Raw genomic sequence first — 26,075 nt, forward strand, 5'->3', positions numbered from 1 at the left:
ATTTTCTCACCAATTTTGGCAAATTAACTTGGCACTCAATGGGTTAAAAGAAAAAAACAAAATGCGTTAGGCTAAGCAAGTATTTGCTTCTGATTACTTCGCACTCCTGTATGAGGGCTGTAATGACCAGTAAACATCATACATTATGGAAGCGGCCTTTGGTCTGACAGTCATTCCTATGAGGGACCACCTTGCTCAGACATGAATGAAAGTACATAGACTTGACTCTCCCCCAAACCAAAGACAAATTCCACTTCCCAAACATTTTCTAGAAAGATTTATTAAAGCATGATCTCCTCACAGGTAAAAGGTGGGATACACAAAAGGTTAGAGACATGCTTCAGTGACCACACGCAAGTCCTAAATAGTTTTGCATATGTAATCATTTATGATGCCGGCATGCTGTAAAATATCAAAAACATTGAAACTAAACTTTTTTTTTTTTTCACCCTCTATTTTAATTTTACCGATGCCAAGTTTTCTGTCGTGCCACCATTGTTGGGCGGATCAGCAATGCATTTTCTGCAGCACGCGCCTCTCTCCGCAAGTGATCGAGCTAAGGCATGAGACGACAGAGGGCACAATAAGCAAAAAAAGATAAAATCTTTAAAAAAACAAAAAAAAAGTACCACTTAAATCATTTTATTTCCCCGCATCCACTACCCCCGTAAACTTTAATCAGTAAGATTGTCAAAAAAGTGTAAGACATCCTTATTTTAAGGTTAAGGCAATACAAGCATCAGGTTACATAAAAATAAATGACTTTGTATTTAGAGTGTGTGTTATTCTGCAGGGACCATGGGAACAGCAGGATGAAACCGGAGATGAAGAGGTTATACATCCTTGTCGGCTGGGAGGTAAGGCGGCGGAGGGTCCTTCTCCTTCTCTGGCATCTTGATGGCCATCTCGTATGTGGGCAGGATGTACTGCAAGAGGGACGCAGAGTTAATGCAACAGTCGTATCTCAGGCCAATCTCCTACTCAGTCCAAACGCCTGATCTCGGATTGTGGCCACAGCTATACACACTCGGAGACCAGGCTGAATAGGACGGGACACCATTAACATGATCAATGAAGCACAACAGAATTCAGTTAGTTATCCAATAGCCCAGATACAGTATCGCTAGTCTGTGTGCGCTCGCCATGCTGTCTGAGTCCGGCCACTCGGGATCCCGACGTCGAGCTGATGACTGTCGGAACCCTATACCACACCCGATGGGCTCATCATAAACACTGTACTATAAAACCCACAGCGAAGTGCCTCCTGCTACCTTATGCTGGCCATACTAAAGGACGACCTGCGCCCAATCATGATTGTGTCAAGATTTCCCTTCAAGTCCTCGGCAGTCCCAGGCTCATTAATTGGTGGATTGTGTGCACATCGTGATTACACTGTGTTTAAAAACAGTCAGAAGATTTGGCTGCCGCAAACGACCGGTCGTCTCACAATCGATTGTATGTACCTAAACTGCCACGGGCCGTATGAGCACTCGAACGACCAATTGCATGTGCTTTAAAGCAGGGAGATCTGCTCCCAATCACGACGTGCAGCACATCTGATTAGAGGACCAGGCACTTCACCTGCAGGACTGCGCCATTGTACGATCGCGTGAATACAATCCGTCGTACGACCCCTCGAGATTGTACGCTTGGGTACAATATCGTTCTGGTGTATGGGGGCCTTTATTCAGAATGGCGGTTCCAGAGCAGTGGCGTAAGCCTGTATTTGAGCAAACTTCACATTTTGTTTCTTTTTTTAAAAAACATTTGGTCTTCGTATCTCCCAAACGCTGGCACCTGGAGAAATAGGGACACCCTTGTTTGAAAGACAGGAGTTGCCCATAAATATTATTGACCGGTAACCAGATAAGACTTTTTACTTTTTGGGAATGGTGGATTTGTTGAAACAAGAACCGTAAATTATTTCTAATCTTTTCTGGATGTCTCAATAAGAAAACTATTCGCCCAGGGGTGCTGTGAAAATACAGCAAATACTCATATTTTCTCAAGGAGCCTTATAACCTACTGTTTAATACAAGTCCTATGTTGTTACCTGTGGAGGGGTTTCAAACGCTGGGTACACAGCAATCTCTGGCAGATTTCTGTTGCCGATGTACTTATAGCAGTTCCACACACAATTGATCAGGTAGGCCTGAATAGGGACAGAGGACACAGATATTACACAGTTATTATGCAGTGGTGGAACGCAGCAAGATTTGTACACACTATACGCAGGGTTGCGATGCCTCCGGACACACGTCATTCATGTGCTACACTCTAAAATAAACTGTACTAAGCCAGGTTCTGTTATCACCGTCCTACAGATCCATGTATTTGATTGTTTTGTGCTATAACCAACTTAATGAGATCCTTTTGGGTAGTGCAGTGCAGTAGTCAGGAGCTTTTAGTGTATATTACTGTAAGTAAATGATTTGTATTCCCCTCTGTATTATACAATGACACCTTATAAAGGAATCTGACCAAACAACTGTGTGCATTCCTCAGAATGCAGAAATAAACCAGAAGTATTTTATATTCAGTAAGTTCCTTGTACTTAGGGGTATATTCAATGGGGACGGCGAGGGGGGTTTGTACGGAGAGGATGGCTTTTTGGGGAGGAAAAGCCTCTCGCCGTATTCTATGTTCTGGGAAATGCAGCGAGCACACTGCATATAGCAGCGAGCCTTGCCATTTTGACACCGGCACTCGCCGTTTTCACCTTGCGCCAGGGAGCAGGCGAGTTGGAAACAGCGAGTGAAGGGGGGTCAGTTGAATACTGACCCCTGAGCTATAACGGCAAGCTACCGGCACTGCTCGCTGTCATAGCTCGCCATTAGACATTGAATATACTCCATAATCTAGGTGCGCTGTGCCTTCATTGTGACTTCCACAGCACCCTGATACCTGAGAACATGGATTCTGTTCATATAGATTTCTCCTGCTGCCATTTGAGCTTCACATCACTACACTGTGCTGTGCTGTTTGGAGACCCCGCTCCTTCCACTGACATTTAGTCTATGGTTCCTTACTTTCCACCTGACTGCTCCCAAAACAGACACTGGGGCAGATGTATTAAGCCTTGGGAAAGGAGAAAATCAAAGATCAGAACGCACCAGCCAATCAACTCCCAACTGTCACGTTACAGACTGAGTTTGGAATATTCTAGTTAGGAGCTGATTGGCTGCTGCGTTCTCACCTTCGATTTTATCTCTTCTCCAGGCTAAATACATCTGCCCCACTGTCCTGTGACAAGCAGCCTCATACACCAGACTCCAGCGACACAAACCTGGGAAAGGACTCGTGCCTCAAGAGTGGGTGAGACCTGTCAGGGAAGTGCAGTAAAAGCGATTCTAGCATTACATAATACACAACCTTATAAAGAGAATAGAACACCAGCTACATGTTGTTAGAAAACATAACTACCGGCGTTTATTGTCGGACGTTGCCCATCCGTACGCGCCTGTATGAGACAATAAATCCAGCCACACAACCGGCACATTGCTGCACGCAGCATGGCATTACAAACAAGGAAACAGATGTTTAGCATGGGGGACAAGCTACTGGCTAGTTCCTCCATCAATGCAGATCACGTGAATCCCTTACCTTGAGGATGATGATGAATGTGCCCACAAACAGTACAATAAACAGAAGGCAGCTGGAGTCCATGGCGAGCAGGTCATCTTTATAGGGGAACTCGGGCTGGGAGAGGAAAACATGAGAATATTATACCTACAATTCTGCACGGTAATTCCAGTTTCTGAGGAGTTTTATGTCAAGCAGAAAGCAGATTTCTAAATGAGTTTATTGGCCTACACTTCCTTTAGAATGTTAAAGACCATAAACCACTAGGACAACCGAAGCGCTCTGTGGGGTAGATGTATGAAGCAGTGATAAGGGAGAAGTGGCCCATGGCAACCAATCAGCACTGAAGTAACATCTATAATTTGCATAATATTAAATGATACAGAGCAGCTGATGCACATATCTCAGTCCTAGTGGGAAACCTATGAAAATTGGCGTAACACATAGCAACCAACCCACTAGGTCTTCAAAAATAAAGCTGGATGCTTATGTCAGATACTGATCGGTAGGTGAGATACCTCCTCTGTTCAGCACTGTGTAATAAGGTTGCGCTACATAATCCATAACCCCAGTGTAATAGTTTGCAGCGGGATAACACAGTATTTCTGCTGTGCTCCCAAGTTCTCTTGAGCTCTCCCAATACTGTCCGGAAGACGATGACCCAACTCCTTGCACCAATTTCGGCACAGTTGGCACTTTATAGACTGAAGTCCTTTATGAGTGGTATAACTAGAGCTTCACACAACTGTTATGTTGTCAGTCAATGACGTATGTATTACGAATAACACAAAGTAGCTAGGTTTATATCCATCAGGAGGGTACAGGGCTATAGCTAGATTTGCCAGAGTGGATCTTACGGTGCCCATACACTAGTGTGACTTCTCTGAGGTGAGGAGTCGCAAGTGATTTCCTTTGAACTGAACGGCAGCTTCCCGGACGGCAGGACTCCATCGATGCATCGTATGCGGACCCGACCCTCTGTATACGATGTATTCTTTGTGATCCCAGCCAAGCCTGCTAGAGGCTTGGCGATCTGACATATCTATAGCGCACCCCTTCCGATCTTCAGGCTACGATCCGATGCTCATGGGGCCGCGCATCAGATCGGACCCGATGTAAGACACATGCGATTTTGACACTTTTCATCCGATATCTCTCGGACCCATCCATCAGAATCGGATGAAAAACTGCCAAAATCAGCCTTAAAACCCCATATAATAATGTCCCGTGTGGCTGTCTGGATGATAAGACACCCGTCCTATACTGTTGTATTATATGGTATAGCTTTCTCTCATGCAGGAAGGATCATTACACACTGTAACAGTCCAATACAACATTTCACCATGAATAACTTACCAGCTGCTCTAAGTAATCCTTAATTCCTGGCAGGTAAGTGATGGAGCTGATGGCAAGAAGGCAAGTCAGGGCAAAGTCAAACAGCTGGTAACAGAGGAATGGGATCAGCCAGCCCCCTCGGTGCTATGGAGAGAACAGAACACGCGGGTTAGCCGTATAGTAACATCAGCGCACGGCACGTCGGTGACAGTATTCCCAATAAGAAGATCCCAATCATTTAAATACATTTGCGCGATGGTGTCAAAGGATTATTGTAATGAGGTGAAGACAACAGTCACTGCCACATTATAAAGGTTTGCTACTGACAGTGGCTACATGAATATAGTATTAAATATACACAGAGCAGCTACTGCATCTCTCACACGATGGGGCAGATGTATGAAGCAGTGATAATGGAGAAGTGAGCCAGTAGAGAAGTGGCCCATGGCAACCAACCAGCTGCTCGATATCATTTTCGACTAAGCAAATTCTAGAGGTTATTCAGTGCCGATTGGTTGCCACTGGCTCACTTCTCCTCCCTTATCACTGCTTCATACATCTGCCCCACTGGGTAGAATCTCCATTGTCGCTAGATCAGCCTGAGATCACTGGGACGTGGAACCATTCCTGAATCTCTGGTAATTGGTGACATCACAGTTACTGTAGAAATGTCAGTTGCTATGAATCTCCCATCCAATCACATCTCAGAGGTGCTGGACTGTAGTAGAGGTATGGTGTCTGTGGAGGCAGCTGGAGTACACATAGCTCATTGTCCCTAGCATGAGAGGACATGTGCTGCGTGACACGGTGCCTTATACCTACTGGAAGTAGCCATTAGCAGATGGGTAGACTGTCCATAAAAGGGACGATGCACATGCTCACCAGCAATATACAGGTAGACTATTGCATTTAAAATAATACTTCATTGGCATCAAAGTGCCTAATATGAACCAACAAAAACCTTTTGCACCATGTCACACCCTTGGTAGGATGGATTCACGCTATGGCAAATCTAACCCTCCCCTCTCCATGGTGCGTAAGAATTAGAGATTTGTCGGATTAAGCAACATCTTTCAACTGCTGAGCATTTTTCAACTCGAAGAGCCTGGGACCCGCGAAGCAGTCTGGAGCGAAACACAGTGCGCTTCCATAGCCCAGTGCTGTGATTTCAGAAATGTGGTTACGAAGTTATAGGAGTACAGTCACCTCTCCTGGTGCCACGGGTCATTTATTTCATGGCCAAAGGGATGTCAATCACATTTCACCCCCATTCTAGAGTTTGCTCTAAACAACAACAACTGAGCCTTTTAGACCATGTCTGCATTTATCTATACATAGAGTTCCTTTGACACAATTGGCTGATTGGATATGTGTATTGTATAAATGCCCAATAATGTGTCCACAGAGTGAGACTATGGCGCTTATTCTGGATGATTCACTCGGACGCGAATTTGCATCCTTGCGAGTCACCATAACCCCGCCTTGCGAATGGTTAGCCGGCGCCACCCATTCTGAAAGGCTTCCGAATAGATGTTTTACATGCACATCTATTTGCGTGCCAGTGGGAACCTCCCCCATCTTTTGATGTTCACCAACACATATGTAAGGGTGGTACAGACCACTCGTACATATGCGTGTAGAAATCCAGGGAAAGGGGCGGGCAGCTGGCATCCGGTTATGCTAGTTGTCCGCCCCCCTGCACATGCGTCACGGACGCATTAGCATGTGTACGCCCAGCGTTTTCATGGGAACGTCCATGAAATACTGGGTGTTCACATATGCTAAAGGCGGGCACTGCATGCCCCTCTCCACGCACCGCTCGCAAGGCTCAGATTGGCTTTGTGGCTTCCCATTCATTTGTATGGCTTTTTTTTTTAAGTGCGCCCACTGGCGCTGCCCGGCAGCAGCTTCCCCTGCCCGGCTCCCTCCGCCGCCCCTTCTGTCCGGCTCTCTGGTTGCCGGCATCCCACGCCCAGCTCCGGGCTGCACAGAAGATTTAGAAAATCTTCTGTGCAGCCCATCCGACCTCCCGACTCCGATCCGATGTGCACGGGACCGCACATAGGGTTGGACAGGGCGTCTACATGTGCAATTTGGGACGATTTCACATCCAGATTCATCCGAATTGGGTGAAATTGTGCCTAAATTGCAGTGTATGGGGGCCTTATGAAACAGCGACTCACCCATTACTGGACTGAGTTCCTTTAGAACACCTGGCTGTCAGACATTACTGGTCCCAGCCTTAGTGAGGTGTTCCTGCCCCTTGCTCCAAGCGACACTCACTGCTGTGCAATGGCTACTGAATGCCAATGGTTGTGAAGAATCCTGCTAGTCACATGGACACAGATAACACCCTGTCCTTCCTTGAATTATATTTATTGTTTGTTTTAGTGGCTGTGCTATACTCACCGTGATTGCTCCATACACCATCATTGCACTCATGGTGAACATTAGCAGGGAGATGGCAAACAGGACGCAGGCGTTCTCTGTAAAATAGAATCAGGACCTTTAACAAACATTAGTTCTGCTTCAGATCACTTCCCAAGGCATCAAGAAGTATCAGTATCACATATCTGCCTGGAACACAGAAGGCCGATGCAGAGGGGTTTCGCTATGACTTGCTTCCACCTGCAGCTGATTCGTGCTGCCAGTCATCACCGGGAATCTTACCAATAATACAGTGACTTTACAAAGTGATGCAAGAGGTCTCTATTCATGCATGCTAATGTTACAAATGCTGCAGGCTGTTAACTGACTTGTTACCTTTTACTGACAGCAGGCATCCCATTCATTCCAATTTACCAGCCCAACATAATCATTTTATTGATATAGTGCTCTCTTTTTCCAATAGGACTCAAGGCGCTTAACAGATAGAACAAATGTAATACAGTACAGGAACAATAAAGTTAAGAAAAAGCTTTTCATAAACTATACTTTAAAGGAATTATGGAAATGGTTGAGTAAACAGGAAAGACTTGAGTTTGTTTTTTGAAGGATTCTAGAGTGGGGGCCTCGCGTACTGTGCGGGGAAGTGAGTTCCATAGAGTCAGAGCTGAATGGCTAAACGCTCGACCACCAGATCAATTACGGGAGATTCTAGGTACTGCTTCTAAGTACTTCAGACCTACAGGTCGCAGTAATCGGGTGGGACAGTATGGAATCAGAAGCTGCTCCAAGTACCTCCGGCCTTGGTCATGCAGGGCATTGAAACTCAGTAAGTTGATCTTGGAAAGAATTCACCATTTTATAGGCAGCCAGTGAAGGGATTAGAGAATGGGAGTAATGTGGCTAGAATGGGACTGGTTGGTTAACAGCCTGGCAGCTGTGTTCTGTACCAGCTGTAATCGGTGTAGTTCTTTTGCTGGCAGACCAAGTTACAGGGCATTGCAGTAATCTAATCGAGATGATACAAATGCTTCTATAACTTCTGGCACATTCTGAACATGTAGTGTCTGATGGACAAACTTGGATTTTAGCTCTATACAATGATAAGCATTTCAGTCCTAACCAAACTGACATCATTATGGGCAGTGTTGCCCATATGTGGACTACAAGTTTGTGATTTGCTACCACTTTACTGCCGCTTTCCTACTTCCGCATGCATTACACCGGAAACGGGTTGAGAGCAGTTGCAGTCAGATTTACCGAGCTCCAGAAAGATTGGCTAATGCCACCTGAAGATGGCATTCGCCTACGGATTACAATTCTCAAAAGCTATGGAAAGAGAGTTCTCCCCTTCAATGGCCGCCGTGTATATATGTGGTCAGAAAACTACGCATGTACAAGGGTCTTGACACTGGAGTGAACAAATCACAGGGACAGGCTAATTATTGCAGATGAATACACCTGTGTGGTATAATTGCATACTGCAGAATGCATTGCACATGCGATTATTGGTAATTGGTCGCTGGGCGGTGCTAGCCTCCCACTAAATCCGCTGCGCAACACAGACTTCTCAATGCAGTACCGATGCCGCTAGGTAATACCACCACCTTACCAGCCACTCTCTCTGATGCATAGTAGTTCCCAATAACTTCATACTGGATATCAACTGTCGGCACGGTGTCAGGATGAGTGACTTTCACTGTCAGCAGAATGCCCATCAGTAAGTTCATCACCTGGGGAGAGAAATAAATAAATGAGGTTATACAGTACGTCCGATGGGATAGGCACAGGACAATGACTCATCCGCTTCACAAAGTATGTGAGAGAAACCAGACGGCACCATGGTTGTCTGCTAAAGTGTAGTAGCAGGCTACGTATGATATACAGGGAAGACACCCAGCATGTTATGGGACCACACCCCTTCATCTGGATGGGATTATTGATCATGCCCTGAACTTGGGGTTCCTGCATAGGAGTAGTGTCTGTCAATTGGTGCAACTTACCTAAAATCTCTTATAACACATTAAGAAGTTATCCTTTCGTGTGGTATTCCCCTCCTTAGCAGCAGTAAAAGGTGCCCACACACTAAAATGATTTTTTTGTTGCCGATTGACCGATTTTTACAGGAAATCGTACAATCTCGATCGGGTGCACCCTCCCTCGGATCTTTTGCTAAATCTTCTGATCTTACATGCTGTATGAATGAGCAGAAGATCAATAGGAACGCACATGAGATATTAAGATAAAGGTTTGGTGAAAATGTGCATTTGCCTGAAATCTTTTGTCCAGGACGGACAAAATGATTCCAAGGCAAATTTATCCGCACATCTTAAGATTGCAGATCTTTCTAGTGTGTGGGCGCCTTTAATTACAGGGTACCCTTGTCTGGCTCTCCGAATGCTCTGGGGAACTTATTGCCAGATAAGATGTCCCCACTGCAATCTCTTTATCAGTTACAGGAACTGCTGGGAATCCAGGTGAAAACTAGTTCCATAGAAGCAAAACAAAATAACCCACACGTTTATCTCACATGCCATAGGCCCTGGTGTAACTAACACCCCTCTTTAGATACGGTGTGTTGCTATAAGGGGGTTACTGTCTAATCATGAGGTTACAGTATACTGGACGCTGCTATTACAGCGCCCCCTGCAGCAGCAGAAATGAGATCCGGCAGGGGGTTTCCTACAATGACTATATTAGCCATGCTTCTATAACACCAGGCTGTATTCCCTACAGACAGCTGCACTCGGTGACCAGCTGCGTATTATATGCCAGGGAAGGAAATATACAATAAGGGAGAGAATCAGGAACTCCACAATGAGAACCATGTTATTTATACTGAACACTTTGATTAGCTCGGTCACCTAAATTATGGGATCCCTCCCCTCGGGACCTTCTCCTCTGTGTTTGGGAACAGGGCCTTAGCCTAATTTTGCCATCAACACCACTTCAGACTGATGGCATCCACTTTGAGTTGCCAATAGCCACTGTAATAGGCTATTCCAGGTCTGTGGCATGATGTATAGTGATGGCCAAGCAGAGAGAGAACCTAGACTTGTCAATTGAACACACAATATAAGTATAACTCCAACAGTACAGAGAAGAGTATCCCGGGGAGAGGAACGGGGGTTTGGCCTACATTTAGTTTTTCTATAGTAGGTGTTCATTCTAGCACCCGCCATCTTTGAAAACACATGCAGTTCCTCTTCCCTGCCTGGGGTGTCGCTGTCTGCTGTAATGCTTCTAGCAGTGTGGTCTGTATATCAGCACTGATATGCAAACCAGACCTGTGCTACAATCATCACAGCAGACAGCGACACCCCAGGCAAGGAACAGGAACTGCATGGGTTTTCAAAGATGGTGGGTGCTAGAATGAACACTATATAGGTATGCAGAGAGCACATGCAACCGTATAGCACAGAGTGCCCGCAATGACACAACTGACACTGCACAGAACATCCATCATCCCAATGTTAACACTACACTAGTCAGTAGTCAGTGTCAAAGTGCAAGGCTATTTTGTCAATGTACGAGTCCGTGGCTGGAGCCAGGAACCGATCAACATACTTATCCAGAGGTACAGCCAGCCTCGGTGTTGAGAGAGCCCTGCAGCGCATTCATTACCGACACTAAGAGCCCTGGAGCCATTCAGTGAAAAAAAGATGAAACCACATAAAACAGCAGTCTCCAGTACTCTGTAAAGACCCAGGAAGAGGCTTCTACTGTATGGCAAGTATAGTCTCATACATAACTGTGGGTGTAAGGCCTCACACAGGCTCGGTTACCAAGTGTGGTACATTTGCCCAAGGCTACACTCCCTGCTTGGTCTACACCACATGTGCTGGTGCACGGCGCAACTCTCCCTGCACAGGTCTATAGATTGTAAGCTTGCGAGCAGGGCCCTTATACCTTTGACGGTCTGTAAATACCCATTTTGTTGTATCACTGTCTCCTATTGTAAAGCGCAACGGAATATGCTGCGCTATATAAGCAACTGCTAATAAATAAAATAATGCTACATTTGCCCCCACCTGTAGCGCAGCATGTTTTGTCCATTTTCTAAAAAATGTGCTTTGCGATAAAGTCTGAATTAGGCCCGCGGACTCAGCTGGTCATAGTCAAGTGACTGCTTCTATGCAGTGGTCACAGACATGGTAGAGTGTACGTCTGCAGCGTGACCTTCACAGGGGTTCAATAAAACCTAATTGCAGTTTAAAAGGTGACTGAGTAGGGAGAGCATAGGTGTCCCAGTCCTCTCCTCAGCTGTTTGGAGGACAGAAGTGAGGCAGTTTCCCGGATGATTATTTTAGGTTAATTTTATCTAGAGGTTTCATGCTCTACTGGAATGGGTCATGTTGGGTGATATGCTACAGTGTCTTCCCTCTCCTCTTTATAAGCACGTCTCTGGCTTGATCAAGCTCCAGGTTATACATTTTGAAAAGTAACACAAAGAAGGTACATTGACCGACAACCGGTTCGCCAGGATGTGACAGCAATGCGCACCTGTTATTTTGTAGCAACAAACTAATGACTACACAGCTTAAAAATAGAAAAACAAATCACAGTAGCTATTTTCCGGGCAGTGGGGCGGGGGAATTTGAAAACATTTTGAAAAGACTGACCGGACGTTGATTGGCCGAGAGCATCCAGCCAGCTTTTTCAAATTCAGCAGCTTCCCGCCCCGCTACCCGGCAAATACCGTTACAAGCACCCAGCTGCCGCTGCCCGGATCCCCGCAGTCTGGGCCTGGACGCTGCTGCCTAATACGGATGCCGCCACCCGCAGCTGGAAGCAAGCCGGGATGCCGGGTAAGTACCTTTTCACCACCAGCCTGTATACTGGGCAGGTCCCAGGAGCAACCTTGCTATCTTCCTGGTAAGTTTTCCCGGGAATTTGACCCGGCAACCTTGCACACCAGTGCTAGTCGCGGGTTATTCCCGGGGGCCAACCCGGGAATTCAGGCTGGTGTGAAAGGGGTATAAGAGTACCACATACCCAACTCAACAGCTTTTTGAGAAACCCCTTGGTAATACAAATGAGTGTCTTGGTCACGTGGCGCAAATAAAGAAGCAGCCGAGTGGTAATCGTTTCTATGGGTCTCCTCAACAAACCCTTCACCTTAACACCAAAAAATCAAAACAGAACCTCTTAGGCGCTCCTGTTCTTGAATATCATAGAATTCGCTCTCCCAAGTATAATGGAGATGATGTGGAAGGAAGAGAAAAAAGTGCAATAGTGAAGCACGTTTATGAACCTTTCTCCCCTTTAATATACACAATAAAATACATAATCCACTGATAAAACATGACATCAACAATATCACAATAAAACACACAAATAAAGTGCTATGTGCAGTCCCGGTGTAGTTCGTGTCCTGCCCTGAACTACACCGGGACTGCACATAGCACTTTATTTGTGTGTTTTATTGTGATATTGTTGATGTCATGTTTTATCAGTGGATTATGTATTTTATTGTATATTAAAGGGGAGAAAGTGCAATAGTGAAGCACGTTTATGAACCTTTTTTCTCTTCCTTCCACATCATCTCCATTATACTTGGGAGAGAGAATCCTATGATATTCAAGAACAGGAGCGCCTAAGAGGTTCTGTTTTGATTTTTTGGTGTTGTTTTGAGAAACCCCGTCCGAATAGTGTGAACCAGGTAAAAGGTAATGGTCATAAAGATACTAGTAATGTACTGTACTTTCCTGTGAATATCAGAGACGTGGCTTCTTTAAAAAGAAAAACATCCTTGTACTAGATAAGAAATCAGCTGCTGAGAAGTATTTGCACAGCGTAGGCCCAGACTCCCTATTGGTGACAGCGCAGCTTGGCCCAGTGACAGGATGCACGTGGGTGTACAGGCGTTACACTCCAGAAGATTCACTTACAAAACAATGGTGAACAGATACATAACTGACAACACAGAAGCCATTTGTTTGCTGCTGTATTTGTAAAGTTGCGTGTGAGTAATTTGTACAAGTCTAACAGCAACTACATACTAACTATTACTAACACGGAGCCGACATGGATAAAACACAACTCTGTTGTATGAAAATATATAACATTTATCGAATAAGACCGCTCCCAATAAAATGAAGATAATCTCATGAATCAAATGCCCAAATACAGGGCTGTAATTCCTGGCTGTCGGCTGATAGTACTGGCCCGAGTGAACCACTTTCCATTGTCTCATACTATGGAAAGCAGTTCACCCCCCCAGTGAGAAAATCCCTGGGACGGGTGAAAAATCGCTCAGTGCATACACACGAATTAACGGCCAGCGAGTTTGATAACATTGCTTATGGGCAAATATGCCCAGTGTGTACGCACCTTAAGATCTTTGCAAGTATATCCTTTTGTCTATCCTTATGGTGCCCATACACTAGGGCGATATTGCAGACGATTTATACCGCATTGGTGCAATAAAGCGCATGATTGTAGGCACATCGAATGTGCCCCCCCCGACCAATGCGATGTGTGGCACACTGGTCGAATCTCGCATCTCAAGATATTATATGCTTTGCTTAATATTTATCGCATCACATGTGCGATCACATTTGGTTTTTCTACACGTGTTATTTATCGCAATGCGATGTGCGACCAGTCAGTTTATATAACCCCAGCCCTCATTACATCACCCGATTCCAGGTCACATGGTGCATGTGATTTATCGCATGATTGTATGCACATCAAATGAAGATAACAGCACTTCAGTTGCGATTACACGAGGAGCTTCAAGGGAAAACGAAGCGAATCTCACTCAATCAGCCTTGTGCATTGGCACCATACATGTGTTTAAATTGCTGTACTGTCTTAAGGGGTATACACACGGGGCAATTTTAAGCTATTTTCTAGGCAAACCTTTAAACAAATATTTATATTAGGGTATCATTGTTTTATATATAGTAGGATATAATAGAGAGTGTTTTTATATATATATATATATATATATATATATATATATATTTTTTTTTTTTTTTTAAGGACATTTTTATATACACATTTCTATTTTGTGAGCATTAGATGTACATTATATTTAGGCACTGGCGCTTTCTTGCCCAAAGTATGACATTCGTTTTCTTTAAAATTTTCAGCAGCACAAAATATGCACCGATAGAAAACTAAGCATGGGGCTGAGTGTCCATGCCAGGGGCGGATTGGCCATATCCCGGTGGGCCGGTCCAGATTGCCACCTGGCCGGGCCGCCGACCCTGCTATCAGGGCCGGTGCTGGCGTCATCCTATGCGGCTATGCTGCGGCCGACTCCTGCATCAGCGGGGACCTGGAGCTGGCCGGGACAGCTCCTATGGCAGGACTCGGCATCGGTGAGTAGTGTCTCCCTCCCACCCCCCGGCAGTGGCGGCCCACCCTCCCCAACCCCCTGGGAACAAGGCTGCTTACAGATTATTCCCGGGCCAGATCGCTTTACCAATCCGCCCCTGGTCCATGCTAAACTATCAGTTACCACAGCAATATGGACACAATGCACAGCGGGACGGTGACGCCGATACCGAAAGTGACGCAGCGCTACTGATAACTTTGTATACACATGCGACTTCCGGTGAAGGGGATCCTGGGAATGGTAGTCCGAAAGTTCTACACACCAGCTGGCACTCAGGAGTGGATTTGAACAGGTATAAATAGCCGCAGCTGCCGGCCAGATACCATCTGACATTTGGTTCTTGAGAAAAGACTCAGAAAGAGTTGAAACGCATTGGTCCGCAGAGCGGAGTCCCGAAACTGTTCGGCACCATTGGGTCGACATGGCTATAGGTTGAAAGGTCATTAGTTCGACAATGTCTAGGTCGACAGTCAAAAGGTCAACATGGGGTTTTTCACTTGTCTAAACACTGTCAAACTAATGACCTGTCGACCTAGAACCATGTCAACCCTTTCCCATGTCGACCTAATGACTGTCGACCATCATGCTGTAGACCAAATGACCGCATCCCGGTTCAGCAGAGGACCGGAGTATTGGGATCCTGGTTAGGCGATTTGCCCTGGGACAAACCACATGCGCTATTAGAACTGCCACGCCAGTTCCACCTGCTCTGGTGATTCCTTGAAGTACAAACCTTATGGGACCGCTCCCGGAAACGCCTTTATATCAGGGCTTGGCAATTTTTTTTAAATCTAGGAGCCAGGGCAAAAGTGTAGGAGCCAGACAAGCTTAAGGGTTCCCATACAGGGTGGGATGTGCACCGTACATCGTTATTTACATCGCATTACATTTAGTTCTAAACGCGTGCGACGTGCTACAACAGCAAGCGCTTTGATCTAGTTCAGAAAGAATGTGCTGCACATAGTTTATGTACCATGCAATGCTCAGGAGAGCTCATCGCCTCGCATGGTACAAAACATACCATGTACATCACCCACAAAAAAAGCAGCAGGGGGAGAGTGGTGGTTGGCCACCACTGCCCGCGCTGTCGCTGATCTGTCAGGAGATGGCGAGCGTTTCCAGTGAACAAGTGATCGATGAAAAATGGGCCCATAGAGAACTCTGTCTGTGGCTCCCTACTGCTTCCACAATCATGTCCCTGCCCCATGCATGCAGCCCTGTCCTGACTAACACATTACTTAAATCCTGATATACTCTGTGCTGCTGGGGAACCAATACACAGGGAGGCTTCAGGGAATGATCAGAGGTCACACCGCCAATTGTCCTTTGCCGGGAGCCCTGTTCTCTACATAGCCGCCATTACAGGTCCTGCACCCCCTGAGAAGGGTTGAGGTGACTGAAGAGAGTAACTGGGTGAGGTTATGGGGTGTGATAGGGAGTAAGGTGATGTGTGGCAAAAGAGGGTGGGGTGTGGTGTGGTGAGGTGGGGTCCATTGATCGCGGTCAGTTGAAAAGTGTGACTTTATAAGGTTGGGGTGCTTCTCCGCTGTTCCTGGGTCCCATCACATATACTTTTGAGCTAGTTTCCTGCTGCTAGGGGAGACGGGGAGAGAATGTCAGGAAGAGGGAGGAAAAAGAGGGGAAGTAGGGGCAGAGAGAGGTGAGAGGTAGTGAGTGAATAGTTGAGAGAAAGCGAGGGAGCAGGCAGAAGAGAGTAAGGAGACTGGGGGCCGCAGGGGAGGGAGGATGACAGTCGGAGAGCACAGGAGAGAGACAAGGGTATAGGAAGAGAGCGATAAAGAGGAAAGACAGGGTGGGGGAAAGGTGAGATGAGAGAGGGAAGGTGACGGGGGTGAGGTGATACATGATGGTACCAGGGGGCGAATGAGTAAGGTGATGGAGGGAGAGTGGGTGAGGCAACAGGGGAACCGATAGAGAGGGTGAGGTGCTTGGTTGGCAAAGGGGTGAGGTGACCAGGGGTTATGGGGTTTGAATACCCCCCTAAGTGTTACAAAGCAAAGCATCAGAAGCAGCGCCAAAGGACCTTGCCAAAAAACCAACACACACATATTTCAGATTATACCCTCTGTCCGGCTGCTCAATGCTATCAATACTGGTCCAGCTTCTATATTACTATTGGGCTGGAGTGTGAGGCATTTCATTATTTTTTGATGCATCCCGTTGTAGGGTCATTGCTACACAGTCTACACTTGCAAACACCTACATAGTGCGCTGCGCCCCACCGCGTTGACATGCCGCTGAGAACTTTCACTGTGTACCATCATGTGTAATGGGCATTATGGTGTGTGGTATAATACGTAAGAGGCATTACATTTTGTGCCATAATGTGTTATGGCAGAATATGTAATGGGCATAGCAGAATATGACAATGTTTAATAGGCTCAATCCTAGTGCATTGTGCAATTTTTTATACTGTATGTTTTTTGTTGTTGTTTCTAATGTACATTTAGAATATTAAGTGTGCCCTCCCCAGTGGTCAGCACCCTGCCTGGAAAAAAATCCTATAGTGAACACTATATTTTATACCCCTTTTATATGGCAATGCTGGTTCAGACCCAGGATCTCGATCCTGGATTCAACCCGGGTTTAGTGCTTTTACATTAAACCCAGGTCGTCCATTATACAGAGGTTTAACCTTGTTTGGTTTAACTATTATATCCCTTTCACACACCGCACCTCGGACCCAAGTTATTGCGGGGTTAGTGAAGTGCAGTGTGAAAGCACCAAAGCTTATAACCTAGGTCGAATTGCCAGGTTGGTCGACCCGGGTAATAAGCTTTGCTGCTTTCACACTGCACCAACCCCGCAATAACTTGGGTCCGAGGTGCGGGGTGTGTGAAAGGGGTATAATAGTCCTGCTGTTGGCACTGGGCCCCAAAATATACATTCTCTCTATTCCTCTCCTGGAACTCAGCTGGTCTAAAAAGGTAACTAAAAGTAAAGGTGCCCATACACTTGTGCGATCGGATGCAATGCGACGTCCAATCGCATCGTAAGTGCTTTTTTTCCCAAGCACCCGATGTGGCATGCCATTGGGTGCTGGAAGAAGGCCGGTAGGCGTTCGTGTAGCAGAGCCGGTGGCAGAATTTGAAAAAAATGTAAATAAAAACACTGGGCGACCCTCTGATTGGCATTGGCTGAGAGAGCTCTCAGCCAATCAGAGGCCTCACATTCAGGTAATCGCTGATTGGCTGAGAAAGCTCTCAGGCAATCAGACGGCCGCCCAGTGTTTTAAAAAGAAAAAAAAAAAAAAATTCTGCCATCCGCCTCATACTACCGCAGCATGCCAGCCCTCCTGCCGCCTGTTACAATGACGCCCGCCCTCCCTCCACCCGCATTGCAAGCGATCGCATGTGGTTAAAAATACATGCGATCGCACATTAATTCGATAAATATGTGCAGCACATAATATCTATCGACGCGACATTCGACCGGCGGGCCCGCGCATCGCGTTGGGCGACACATTTGATGTGCAAACAATCCTTTGATTTACTGCACCGTTGCGGTCGAAATCGAAGGATTGTATGCAATATCTGACTAGTGTATGGGCACCATAAAGGGTCTAAAAATTAAAAGAGATGTTGCCCATATCAACCAATCAGATTATCTCTATCATTTCTCTATGGCATCCTAGAAAGGGATAGACAAAATATGTTTTGGTTGCTATGGGTAAAATCAACTTTTTTTTTTTTTTTTTAAAGAACCTTTAGTAAATTTACCCCAGCAAGTGTACTCCTGTCAATTCTCCCAGAAGTATATAAACCCGGATGATGTACCCGGAGGTTCCTCCGGAGGGCAGTGAGCATCTTCATGACAGTACCTGAGCTGTCAAAATGCAGTTAAATGAATACAGTTAAAACACAGCTGCCAAGGTCCGAGCCTGGCTGTAAGTGGGCATCCAGAGATGTTCATACCCACAGCAAATTGCGGTGAACCGAATATAGCTCCGGGGACAATATGATAGAGACAAACGGGAATGGGAACACAGCATGTGCTATACGAATCGAAAACACTAGAAATAACTGGAATACCATGCATTCTGTCATATTCCATAGATATGTGCATAGGCCACCAAAGGTCACTTCTACAAACAAAAACTAATAGGATGCATAAAATACACTATTCAGACTACCTTACGGTCATTGTAGGTCTGTTAAACAGAGCAATGAGTACCCCCCCCAACCACCATAACAAGCTATAAAGTGAGACAATGGTCAAAAGCCTGCAGATACCAGTTAAGAGCGAAGCATTGACTGCCCAGTTCCGCTTTCATGCACAGAGCATTTTTGTTAACTAGAAGACTGCAACTATGTCACTGACTTTCGGAGAAAATCCAAAAACATCACTTCTGGAGAATGAGGAAACAGAGCACGACGTCAGTTATTTCACAAGGTTATGACAGTAGCTCGGTGGCCAATGTAACTTGGTAAATATTAATGCGCAGTAGTGATGGCCTTTGTTCCATTGTCTTCTGATTTATGTAGGGTAACTCGGCCATTGCCAGCTTGTACGTTCCCAAACAATGTAACGGATGTAAACGAATGAAGAGCACATTGTTCTAATCTCTATGGGGCTCAGGCTACGCGGTCTATTTTTAGTAAAGCAATCTCGAGAGATTGATCTCATACGAGATTGCTCATTGTGTAACAAATGGTTTCTTGTGTCCTGTGCGCTTGGCTATCTCTACTCGCTGGGTAGTGAGGAGATCATCTGTAATCCTCCTCTTCAGAGAGTAGTGGGAGGATTATTGCTCTCAAGAGATTTTAGGTGGGAAATAGTGAGTGAAATAGAGAACAAGGTCAGGTGGGTTTTGCCTATTGAGGAGAATGATCTCACACACACAGAAAATAGAATTATGACTTCTTATAAAATTAAATGGTGACATTTCCACTTATTCTATCCTCTTGCAAGGAACCCCGGACACAATCATGCCTTCTCCAGTTTTTACTACTTGTATGAACGACTGGGTTATTAATGCCAGACTGCTCCGGGTCTTTACCTATCGGCAGAATGCCAAGCAGTAACGGAAAAGTACACATTGGCCAGGAGCATTGTTGCTTTTCTCCAGACTAAAGACTGGCACAGATAGTTTCAATACATAATAATAGAAGTGACATATGCCAGTTATAAATGGAAATATACTGACCACTCATTCTGCTGCAGAGAATAAGGAACTGCTAACACGAGAGATAGGGGATGGGTAGCGTAAACTACACAATCTTTACCAATTTCAAATACAACCTGTAACATGGCGGCTGTTACTTTATTTCTCTCCAACACTTGGCACTCCTCCACACACACACACACACACACACACACAGGAGAACATAAATCACATTCAGGCTCGGCTCAGAGGTGTGATTCAATGTGGGTCTTCGTTCAATTTATATTTAGATTTATTTAGTAACCGTTTCTTATATAGATTGAAAGCTTCCAGCAGGGCCCTCCTACCTCCAAGTCTGTCTGTTGTTACCCAGTTTGTTTTATCACGGTCTACAATTGTACAGCGCAACGGAATCTGCTGCGCTATATAAGAAACTGTAAATAAATATAGAGCACACATATTCCGCAGCGCTTTACAGAGAATATTTCAACATTCACATCAGTCCCTGCCCCAGTGGAGCTTACAATCTATATTCCCTACCACATGTACACGCACACACAGACATTCTAGGGTACATTTTTGTTAGGAGTCATATAACCTACAGTACCAGTATATTTTTGGATTGTGGGAGGAAACCGGAGTACCTGGAGGAAACACACGCAAGCACGGGGAGAATATACAAACTCTGCACAGTTAAGGCCATCCGTGCTGCCCAGCATGCTGGATATTAATTGCTGGGAGCACTATCACTGTGCCCCTACATACGGAGCAACGTAGGGGAGTTTTATTTAACGATCTAGTGAGATCGCTTAGAAAATGCCACTAAATCACTACGTGTGTCGGCCCCATTAGCTAATGAACAAAAGTTCCTGTAACTGAGCTCATGAGAATTACAGCCAATGAGATGAAAGCTGTTGGCTTGATGTCATCACAGGAGATGCACTAAATGCACAATGAGCGCGCTCCTGACAGGTCCACACTCATTAATGATCATGAATATTCAGTTGCCCAAGAGATGGCTGATATAGCTATATGTAAAAAGGTGACTATGGAAGAAGCTATAAAATGGTAAAGGTAATACATGCCCCTTTGCCCAGGACTAGAAAACTGGTGTAATCTTTCAGCGCTCACCCAAGACAACTCACAATTCTGTGCAATACACTTGGTAACCCACTAGCAGCCGCTAAAACATTACGAAAAAAAAAAATACGGTCAGAGGGAACATTAAGTTACTCCATATGTAATCAGACTGCAAACCTCTAATCCTCACAAGCATATTCAGCTCTAGATCCTCTTTGTAAGCTCACAGGAAACTTCCATATTCAATTATTTACAGCTGTAAGTGGCAGCAAATGTAACTGTGGAAGTAGGCAGATAACTGGCATCAACACTATGATACAAGCTAACTGGTTGATATGGGGCACTTGTACCAAACAGTCTAATGAGGACAAGTGAACATCCAACTTTTAATCCAGAAATAGGACATTGCTAATCAAAAGCCATTGTTCTCTACCGAAGAAATGAACGCGATGTACTGACATATATCGAAGAGGGTCTTTTGTTTGAAATAGAACAGTCTCCAGATAGGTAGGTGCCTTGTTTGGGACCCCTCATTCCCCATAAGCTTACAATAATGTCACTGGTGTTTATTTTCAGAGCTAAAATCAGCAGGTGACAGAACAGGACTTCAATTGTAGGAAATCAGGAAAAACAAAACAGTGTAACTGTAGTATAATACCTCTTTCATATTGCACCTAATTACCGGGTTCACACCGGTTTGACTCGGTCACGCAAACCGGTAGCAACACGCCAATGCGAACCGGTAAAAAAGAAGGGTTCTTACTGGTTCGTTGCCGTAGTTGCTTGCCGGTGTGAACGGGTTAATCGGGTTGAGCAACCCGTTTTCTGTTCACACCAATGGAGGAGGAAGTGCTTGGAGTAGCTCCAGCTATAAGCGCTGTTTCCTCCCCGCCCCCGATGATGCCAGCAAATCGGCAATATTGCCGGTTCGATGAGGGAATGTGAACAGACCAAAACGCAGGATCGCACCGGGACTGAACCGTTTCAAAGTCCTGGTGCGACCCTGCATTTTGCAATGTCAAAAGGGGTTTAAGAGTTGCTGTTTGTATATTCTGTGGTAGAGGTCACATGAAGCACAATCTGACATGTGGCTATTATATAACGAAAATAAACCATACTGTGTAAGTTCAAAGAAGTAGGGGAACAATGACCTAGGACTATCCCAAAACGAATAAGCTAGTGTCACCCCTCTAATACAGATTGTTCGAAGAAGTTGTGTTTTTTTTCTGTGCGTTGTTCAAATTTGTTAAAATCTTGTACTTTTTTGTGATCTAAAAAAGCAATAAAAAAAAAAAAAAAAAAGACCTGATAAAAATCTTTAATCAAACAAAACGCTCCCCGAAACTTTACGGATGTTAACCGAGGCTTACGGGAAGATTGTATGTCACAAGCACGTGTGTCTGAGCGGAACAAAAGAAGATTTAGTGACAAGTGTGATAATGCCGAAGATGAAAGTCCCAGAAGGCCTTGCACGTCTAAAAATGTGGAAAAACAGTTGCTCGACTTCACGACCGATTGACAGCAGCAACTATAAACAGCAATAATAGAGACTGCCAAGCAAGTTTGGCATAAAGATCTTTAACATGACAAAAGTTTCTGATTAGATGCTCCAGGGCTTCTGACTGCTAAGCAGAAAGAATTGAAAGCATATTTGTACAGACAATTTGTAACCAAGTCAAGTGGATTCCCTTTTTTTTTTAAATAAAGTTATTTTCTTTGATAAAACATCTTCAAGTGCAATCCTGAGATAAAGTGACAGTCCATGCACTGGTAAAGACGATCATCACCAAGAGCAGGTTAAAGCAAATCCAAAGCCAAGGATGTTCTTTTGGCAGCCCGTGAAACAGTGACCGAACATTTCTACAAAAATGTTATAGAAACTTTGTGGGAAAGAATCACAAGAGGCCAGAATTGTGGAAAAATTGTTTCCTCCTCCATAGGGACAATGCATCAGCCCACAAAACTCTATTTGTGAAGCAGTTTTTGGCCGAGAAACAGACTGCAGTGCTAGAACACCCTCCATACTTGTCAGGCCTGGTACTGTGTGACGTCTTTAAATTCAAATCTGTACTCAAGGGAACCAGTTTTGCATCAGTTACTGAGGTAAAGAAGAAAACGTTGGCGCTAAAGAGACAGCTGACAGATAATGACCTACAGCATGGCTTTGACCAATGGAAAATAAACATGTAGTTTGCAGTTGCAGAAGGGGAGTACATAGATGGGTAACTGTCTTAAGGCCCATACACACTGGGTGACTTTGAGCTGAAAGTCACTCAAAACAGCATGTTTGAGCAGCTTTCAGCTCAAAGCCGCCCAGTGAGTATGCTCTGTGCTATGCAAAGCCCCCCCCCCCCCCCCCACCTCCCCGCTGTCGGCACTGGGCAGGGAGAAAGCGGCTCAGTGTGTATGCAAGGAGCGGCTCCCCCCTAAGCAATGAAAACGATCATCGCTGTCCATATATGCTGGGCAAAATCGCCCAGTGTGTATGGACCTTTAGAAATGTAATTAATTTAAACATGTTTTAGCATAAGTCTCGCAGCCACATCACCATATGCACCCTTATGCAATCACTGTACCAAGCATGAAGCGTATTATCCTTAAAAGTCTGCATCCTCACTATCTTGTACCACCACCATCTACGTCAGACCTTGTAGTGACCCATCTCCTGCATATCCCATGCTCCTAGTAGTGTTCCATTCCACATCTCCTGCACCACCCACACCTCTGGCAATGTCCCATCGCACAGACTCAACACACCTGTCAGGGCCCCATCTACCCCACCCCTCATATGCCTGGCAGTGTCTTATCTCAGGCAGCCTCCATAATATGCAACCTCCAGACTAGTGGCAGCGTCCCATATTTATTTATTACCAGCTATAGCGCACACATTTTCCGCAGCGCTTCAAAGGGAATATTTGAACATTCACATCAGTTCCTGCCAGTGTTCCCTCTAAGCTGTGCGCACACACAACTCGCAGAGTGTGCGCACAGACATTACAACAGAGCGCACAAACAGCAGTGGTCCCTTTTTTGCAGTTGTGGACTCAATTAATGTGTGTTTCACCCAATAACTATATTGTCTGCTGTGTTTTGAATGTTTAATATAACTTTGAAGTTTGAAGAGCTTACAATCTATATTCACCATCACATGTACACGCACACACAGACATTTTAGGCTTAGTTTGTCGGGAGCTAATTAGCCTACCTGTATATCCCACAACTGTCAGTGCCCATCTTCCACACCCACTATACCTCATGGTGCCCATGTGCTGCACCCCCTACATGCCTAGCATTGTCCATATTCCACAACCTCCCCCCCAACACACCTCAGTGTTCTTATCTCCCGTAACCCTATATCTTACATTTCCCATCTCCCATACCTGGCATTGCCCGTACCCCTTCTGCCAGTCATTTCCCATCCCCCGTACCACTTATGCCAGTAATTTCCTGTACCACTTATATTATGGCAGTCATTTCCGGTCCCCCGTACCACAAATGCCAGTCATTACCCGTCCCCCGCACCACATATGCCAGTCATTTCCCGTCCCCCGCACCACATATGCCAGTCATTTCCCGTCCCCCGCACCACATATGCCAGTCGTTTCCCGTCCCCCGCACCACATATGGCAGTCGTTTCCCGTCCCCCGCACCACATATGCCAGTCGTTTCCCATCCCCCGCACCACATTTGCCAGTCGTTTCCCGTCCCCCGCACCACATATGCCAGTCGTTTCCCGTCCCCCGCACCACATATGCCAGTCGTTTCCCGTCCCCCGCAACACATATGCCAGTCATTTCCCGTACCACTTATGCCAGTCATTTCCTATCCCCCATACCCCTTATGCCAGTCATTTCTCATCTCCCGTACCCCTTATTCCAGACATTGCCCATCTCCTGTACCCCTTATGCCAGGCATTACCCATCTCCCATACCCCTTATGCCAGGAATTGCCCATTTGTTGCATCCTCCATAAACCTGATAGCCCCAATCTTCTGCCTTGAAGCCAAGGATAAATAGACCCCCGTCCATAACCCCCCTCCTGCCACCCCCCACGCTGTCAGCCACTCCCGCTGCCCTCACCATGTACTTGGTGCCCAGGATGATGGTCCCGGTGCGGACATGGCAGCAGCCGCAGCAGCGAGTGCTGTACAGCCTGTCACGGCTCCGTTTTAGGTTCATGGTGACTTCTGTCCCTGCCGCCGCAGCCGATTCTCCTTCTCTGCTTCTCGTCTCCTTCTCTTCCGTCACCGAGCGCAGGCACGTCACACGCACAGCTGCGGGGGCGGGGCATACGGAAGTGGCGTCCGGTGCGCGAGATGATACACCCGCCGCCATCTTGGATGAGGGAAGAACGTCCCCGGCTCCTTACACAATATTATTATTATCTGTTATCCAGTTATGGAGCACAACTCTGCTAGCCAGTCGCAGTGCAGAACCATTATGCTATTTGAAATTGTGACAGTTGGTCAACTGCTTGTTGCATTTGCCGGGTGACCTGGATCATGTGACCTTTTTGGAGGTCTACTTTGGAAACTGAAAGTTATATGCAGCTAGCAACCCTCGAAGTAGGGATGGATACATTGGAAGCCCACCATCAAAAAAAAGGTGTATGGGTCATAGGGTGGACTGCATTAAAGTTGACATGCATTAGGTTGACCACTGAAGGTCGACAGGGCTTAGGTTGACACCTGAAATAGGTCGACATGGCTAAGGTCAACGGGGTCATGGCTAAGGCAGGGTTGCCGACTTTAAGATTCTCCTCTCCGGGAGAAGCCCGGAGAGGAGAGTTTCAGCAGCCGCTCAGGGGGCGGTGCTTACGAGTGACATCACTAAGCCCCGCCCCCATGCGGGTAAAGCAGGGAATTCACGGATCTCTGTGGAGGGGGCGGGGCTAAAATGACGCGATTGTGCCGTTTTAGCTCCGCCCCTCCTCTGAGACCCGAGGATTGCAGCATTTTAATGCCGCGATCCGGGGGACAGCGGGGGTCCCCCCTGAATCCGGGAGGGTTGCCCACCCTTCCGGGGGGCCGGGAGGGGGTCCCGATTTTCGGGAGACGCCCGGAAATTCTGGGAGGGTCGGCAACCCTGGGCTAAGGTCAAAGTCAAAAGGTTGACATGAGTTTTCACATTTTTGTCCCTAATGTCGATGTAGTCGACACGGACGCCGTCTAAGTACCGCGTCTGCTCGCCATGTTTTGGGCACGCTAAATATTCTCCCATCTCG

General features: G+C 46.0%; 1 protein-coding gene across 1 annotated transcript; it reads right to left on the reverse strand.

The window, feature by feature from the left end:
* Positions 1–262: 262 nt before the first annotated feature.
* LAPTM4A (lysosomal protein transmembrane 4 alpha) lies at positions 263–25,197 on the reverse strand. Its single transcript, XM_083178592.1, has 7 exons — positions 24,932–25,197; positions 8,915–9,035; positions 7,327–7,403; positions 4,939–5,061; positions 3,604–3,699; positions 2,054–2,152; positions 263–926 (listed from the first exon to the last, which is right to left on the reverse strand). Exons 1-7 carry the CDS (start codon positions 25,184–25,186, stop codon positions 834–836), a joined length of 864 nt encoding a protein of 287 aa, XP_083034718.1. The 5' UTR covers positions 25,187–25,197; the 3' UTR covers positions 263–833.
* Positions 25,198–26,075: the final 878 nt, after the last annotated feature.

This window comes from Crinia signifera, chromosome 3 (genome assembly GCF_055691185.1).
Source record: "Crinia signifera chromosome 3, ASM5569118v1, whole genome shotgun sequence".
Classification (NCBI taxonomy): Eukaryota; Metazoa; Chordata; class Amphibia; order Anura; family Myobatrachidae; genus Crinia; species Crinia signifera.

Bases quoted from the DNA above. Each gene is read 5' to 3' on its own strand.
- LAPTM4A (XM_083178592.1), bottom strand. From the start codon at position 25,186: ATGGCGGCGGGTGTATCATCTCGCGCACCGGACGCCACTTCCGTATGC. The intron at 5,062-7,326 runs GTGAGTATAGCA...TTCTCTCCATAG, and splicing joins TGGTGTATGGAGCAATCACG to CACCGAGGGGGCTGGCTGAT. The intron at 927-2,053 runs GTAACAACATAG...TCCCTCTTGCAG, and splicing joins CGTTTGAAACCCCTCCACAG to TACATCCTGCCCACATACGA.